Source organism: Buceros rhinoceros, unplaced genomic scaffold, assembly GCF_000710305.1.
Source record: "Buceros rhinoceros silvestris isolate BGI_N320 unplaced genomic scaffold, ASM71030v1 scaffold37738, whole genome shotgun sequence".
NCBI lineage: Eukaryota > Metazoa > Chordata > Aves > Bucerotiformes > Bucerotidae > Buceros > Buceros rhinoceros.
In genome coordinates, this window is record NW_010426950.1 from 1 (window position 1) to 6,110 (window position 6,110).

Here is a 6,110-nt window from a genome sequence, read left to right on the forward strand (position 1 = left end):
CTTAATATTTATATATGATTTTAACATATTATTATATCTATTTTGTGTATTGTCTCTATATTATACAGCTATGATTACCTACATATACCTATGGGTCAGTAGTAAAAAACCACCCATAGTTGTCAGTAATGTTCTCTCGTATTTAAACCTCACTACTTCACTAAAAAAAGGAAAAGGCCACCAATTAAAAAAAAAGACATAAAATAGCAAATTAGTCACCTTACCTTATTTATGTGGTCCACATCTGATTATCTGGGTTTACTGGTTTGAGAATTCTCCATACAAGAGCCCACTTCAGCCTCTGGAGAAATGGGGTGAATTGTTTTGCCCCAGAAATAGATTAAAAGGGAGAAAATTGTTAGCAGACTTCCATGGCAATTTTCAGTCAAGAAACATTCCAGAAAAAGCCCCCTGAATGCCTCCTGCAAGGTCCCTTGCCTTGCTTTTGTTCAGTAACCAAACCAGCGTGCCCTGTGATACTGCCACGAAAAACTAAGACAAATACTTGTACTAGAAACAGAATATCTCTGGGTCTTTCTTAGCTTAAAATCTCTGCTAAATAGATATTCCATTCACCTCTTACACCCAGAAAACCCACATCCCTTCCTCTCTTGCAGAAAATGTACACTCCAAACAATTCAGATAAAGGATTATGAGTAATCTTTTGAAACTGATTTTAATTCTTTCTCAGTTTGCTTATTTTTTGCATTAGCTTCACATTTACATGCTTTATGAATATTACTAAACTATTTCAAAACAGCTCAGTTCATTGCCTGGTGGATTTAGCAACTAGCACCAAATCATGTTAAACAACTTCTTTTCCTCCAATCAGCTCCAGAAGGGAAATGCCACTGTTCCTGTTACTGAGACTATTTGCTGTAATAAATCTCTATTTTTCAAACAATAAGAATTAAATCAGAATGAAAACAACTGCAGCTATGTGTGACAACATGCTAAGGAGCTTTATTTTTATAGATCTAAGTATACATGCCGAGAGAAATATGTATATATCTGTATCTCTGGACATGCAAACTGAAGTACCAGTTGCAATAAACGGAGCGCTGCAGTTTATCTGTGCTGCCACTAGATGCAGCCACATAACTTCGCAAAATTTACAATTCTGACCTCAGGGTTACAGAAACCTTTTCTGGAATATGTATGATTGCAGAATTCTTATAACAATCCTGAGGACTGAGGGGGAAAAAAATGTAACATGAGCCAAATTTTCAATTTTTCTTCTCAACAGTTTTGTTCCATAGCATTGCAAACATCAGCGGAGATGTAAGAAATGCGAGCAGAATACACTTGTCTGTTTGCATGGATGTTGTCACAGGTCCAGATTGGAGCTGACAATATTGAGTTCCATTGTGTTTTGCTTTCTACAGTACAGAGCAAGTAGGAATGAAGCACTATGTTCCCAAGTGACACCATCATAGGATGGTTTGGGTTAGAAGGGACCTTTTAAAGTCCCTGCCGTGAGCTTGGAGTCATCTGCAAACCTGCGGAAGATCTAAATGCCTGTATACATATGGAATATGTAGGGTTCCAGTCCATGCCACATCGTTGTCCTCTCTGTGTCCCTACACCACGACTCTGGAAACACAAGCCTCTCTTCATCTGCACGGTAAGCAGCACCCTAGTTCAGAAGAGAAAGGATTCCTTCACTCAAAAGATGCTTCTGCTTTATCTACCATTAACAGATACCACCAAGCCCTGGAAAATTCTTCGCTCTCCAGCTATCAGGGAGAGCTATGCAGGGGCAATGCCGCCTTTAGGACTAAGTGAAACCAGGGAAACTCTCCCCTAGTTTTAGCAGTCATTATCTGTCCTGTACTCTCCCTTAGTATTTCCCTGGGTGCCTGACATGCACAGGACTGGGATAATACAAGCACGCAAGTAGATTCCATATGTAAAGCAGATATAACAAATGTATTATACACTGGTTTAAATACTGGTTTTATAGTGGATTGATTTTTCACTGAAGATGGGTGAAATAAAGCCTGTTCAGTGTATTCAGCATAAACGAAAGCTATGCCCAGAGAGCTGTGCACGAGAGTGGAAAATATAGTTTAAAAAGCAGATTTTTATTGTATATTTTAGTGCCAAGTTCACTTGCTTTTGTCTCTCGCTATAAAGACCACATTGCAATTCACAATCTATATTGATACATATAAACCAGCCTCTCTCCCATTTCTGGTTTATACTTTCCCTCCTTCCCTTTTGTAGATATGAGACATCTCATTTACGTGCCAAACTGGCCAAGGTAGTTCCCAGGCCTCACATATATTTTTTGCTGACAGCCACTCTGGTGGAATTATATTTACCCATGTTCTAGTTTGTTTTCTCTTTGTTTTTGTAGAGGATGGCAAAAAGAAGAAAGAAAAAAGGAAGTATATTCTCCTCCATGATCTGCTTTCTGTTTGCTGATCTGATCACAGTTCTCTTCAACTGCCATTAATAAACTGAATTTAGCAAGATGGATTAAAGGAAAGAGCAACGCCGGTTTTTGTTGGTTTAAAGCATGAGGAGCATAAATATAATGGCTTCAGAGGAACCCAGCCTAAGGCTAAACTCTGACTTAACTCTCCTGTGGGGTGCTGCAGACAAGATGAAACGCAGTGTCTCAACCGAAGGTCCCCAAGCTAATACAAAGCAGGACAGATGTGGGAAGGCATGGCAGCAATTTGCTCTGCAGCACTCCTTGCTGCATTTCCAGAAAGAGACAATGTGTGCCCTTCTTTTGGAACCTAGAGCTTATCACAGCCTGCGTGCATGCAGCACAGGGGCCTGCCTGGATCCCCAAGGCAGCTGAACAGATTATAGATTACATCAAGATCCCCCTATGAACTATTAAAAGGTTTTCAGACTCTGTTGCTACCTTTTGTGAAGCAGGCAGAAAATGCTCCCAGCAAGAAGGATTTACCGTGTAGGAGAGTACTTTGAATCTTCCAAAAGCCCTAATGAAAACGTTTTTGTTTCCACCCAAGAATGATGTTGACAGCAAATTGAAGGTAATCAAACACATTGCCCATTGGCCGTACAAATTTCTTCCTTGTAATAATATCAGAGGAATAAACCCTCTCTGTAACCCAGACGCTGTGTTGTACAATAGGAACTTTTGGGGCTAACTTTTACTCTGCTGTAAGTGCACAGCAGTGGGAGTTACAGCCACTATATGTCAAGACTGTGCTCTGTTCAGTATCTCTCAGATGCTTTGTGGTTCAAATTCATTACCTCACAATTCCTAAGAATTGTCCCATTTACAGGGAAAATACCAGTGAACTGGACTGCACACTCAGTAGTTTGTCCATGTAAATCCCCAATCTATTAGCACTACTTAACTCTTGATTCTATTTCTTTTCTTTATATAACTAACACAGCCAAGTTCACACTCTTTACTTTAACTCACTTCCTGAAGGGGATGACTCCATCTGAATTTTTAACCAGATATTCACTCGCTGGCTCCAATCTCCCGGTGCTTCCACCTCCCACAGTCGTTTCTGCTCCTCAGGATAAGTCCGCAAGAATTTCTGGCAAACTGAACAGGAGAAACCAAGGGGTAAAAGCATGAATGAGTGAAAACTGCATTGGAAAAGGGAGCATATTTTATCCCAGATATTCTCTCAGACAAACTTAAATTAGTTCCTTTGGAAAAGTTTTCTTCTCTCTTCTCACCTTCCTTTTTTTTTTTTTTTACCTGGGGATTTTAGGAAAAGTCTATGTGAAATGAGTTGAACGGGCACAAGTGAATCCCATCCACCTGCTTCGGTACAGATTACTTTAGCAAAAAATGTTTTTCTAAAGAAAACAGTTTTATAAATAATGTGAGCACAGATATTTTCTGTGAATTTTACTAGCAAAACCAGAACTTCAACCTGAACACAAAGACATATAACTACTTAATGACCTTTCAAAAGTGACAAATGTTCAAAGTCAGTCAATACGAAACAAGTACTGACGTGACTGGATGAATGAGCAGAGCCTACATATACGGTTTATTAAATCCAATTTTTTACAAATGCAGTATCTACAAGAGCATTAGTGCACCGTGTAGGCTTGACAACGTCTGGTGATTCTTTTCCCTCTGGTGTGAAATAAAATGGGTAAGTCACTGTCTAGGGCAATGACATAGTTCTAAGAGAGAGAGCGAGACCAGAATGCAAAATGTCGAACAGGCAGTAGGAGTTTTATGCTTCTCATTGTCTCGTATAAATACTGGCCTACCTTTCTTCAGGAAATTCCAGACGTCTTGAGAAAGTAACCAGTGGCATGCTGTAACAGTTCAGTTCAGACGGGGTCACTGAACTCTGATACAGTTCAGAAAATCCCACCAAGGCCATATTGAATTGTATACATTATACATGACCCTTACCTAACGTTCCCACATCAAACGATTTACCTTGATACATGGCAGCAGAAATAGGGCAGCTGATCCCCAAGGCATCCTCAGCCACGAAAGACTGACAGAAATCACAGAGCATTTTCATCCCTAGGCCACCTCTTCTGTACTTTCTCTGGACAAATATAGTATCCAAAACCGGCAGCAAGTAACACTGACTGGTTGTGCCATCACATAGGCTCCCTGAAAGCAGACAGTAAAAAATACATGAATTTGAAAACAAAATTGGTATTGCTGCAGTGACTAACTGCTTGGTGATTCTTAAGACTGAAACCTGACTTACACCTTCTTTCTGACTTTTACTGGTCAGAAAGTTATACAACCCTTTTACTGCATATTCAGTCTTTGATTTCCTACATCAGGAAATTCTGGAGACAGCTGTACAAAAGAATGTTTCTCTCATTCAGTTATCTGTCAACACGTACCCAGGAGTCATCTTCAAACCTTTGCTTGTAGGAGAACCACACAGAAAACGTTGGGGTTGCTCCACCTGTCACTGGAATAACATCCTTAACTGCTCACTCTTGCAGAGGAGTAGAGGAAGGGAAGTCCATCACTTGTCTCCTTCAGAAAACAGAGCAGAATCCAGGCAGACCCAACAACCCAGACCCTGGTCTAGACCCTGGTTTGCAAAGGCTGTAGCTCTTCACTTAACAAGAATCCACGTCACACGTACTCAGTCATACAACCAGAGTATGCAGCTACATAACCAACCCATTCGCATCCAGCCTTGGTCTGCCCCTGCTTAATCAGAGCGGACACTTAACTTCAAACACATGTCCAAGCACATTGTTGGAAAAGGGTGGTTTGCGGTGGTGTTTATAACCTTTCAATATTTGTAACACATGATGGGTAGTTACGCTTTTTTCATGAGCCAAAAAAATGGAGTACATCCCCAGTCCCATTGTTAGCTGCCAGCCCAACAGAGATGTTGCATTCCAGCAGTGTTGCACCATACGTTCTAAGAAAGATTATTCTTCCTCATGGAGTCAATAGCTTAAAGAATTACTGCATGTTGCAAGTGTCCTTATAAGTTTGTTATTATCTCATACAGTCCGTCTCCTGTAAATCCTGATGAGACTGCTGTGCAGCAATCCCAGGAGCAGGGTTATTTATGTCTGTGCTCCTAATTTTGTGTTGAGAAGATGACAAAAACTTGTAATGTCTAAAAGCATCATAAATAAAGAAACCATGAAGCCATTCTTCACCTTGTCCCTGAGAAACATATGAGAAGAGTCATAGCCCACAGTCATTTGAAATAAAATAAACAAACAAACCTTTGGAACAAAGGCCACTTTGTCTCTGGTTCCCATCCAATAGCTAAGAGGTTACCGTAAGCTAATTGTGGCCCAGAGGTGACCACTAGGCTCTCACACACTGGGTTCAGAGGTTTGTATACTGTTGAAACACACAAACAGACTAAGTTTTGAGATGAGGGAGGAGTAAGGGAAAATAAGGGCACTGGCGATGGAGATGGAAGTACTCACACGGCCTGCCCTTTGAAAGCCTTTGATCTGTCTGGTTAGGTCACGAGTGCCAAATGACCAACTTATGAGCCAGCAAAATGGTAAACAGATATTACAAGGGCAGGAAAGCAGACAGTCATTAGCATTCCCAAAGAGCCACAAACCAGAAAAAACAACAATCCAGTCCCCACATCCAACAGACCCAAACAAAACAAGGTTGTGCATCCTGACTATTTCCCTGCTGA

At 40.6% G+C, this 6,110-nt stretch overlaps 1 protein-coding gene across 1 annotated transcript in view; it reads right to left on the reverse strand.

Moving 5' to 3' along the window:
• Positions 1-224: 224 nt before the first annotated feature.
• Positions 225-6,110, reverse strand: part of FAM169B (family with sequence similarity 169, member B) — a gene marked incomplete at its 3' end in the record, with an annotated part of 31,671 nt that continues 25,785 nt past the window's right edge. Inside the window, 3 exon segments of the mRNA XM_010141702.1 lie at positions 225-301; positions 3,410-3,538; positions 4,400-4,582. Of these exon segments, the coding sequence (XP_010140004.1) occupies positions 225-301; positions 3,410-3,538; positions 4,400-4,582 (389 nt within the window).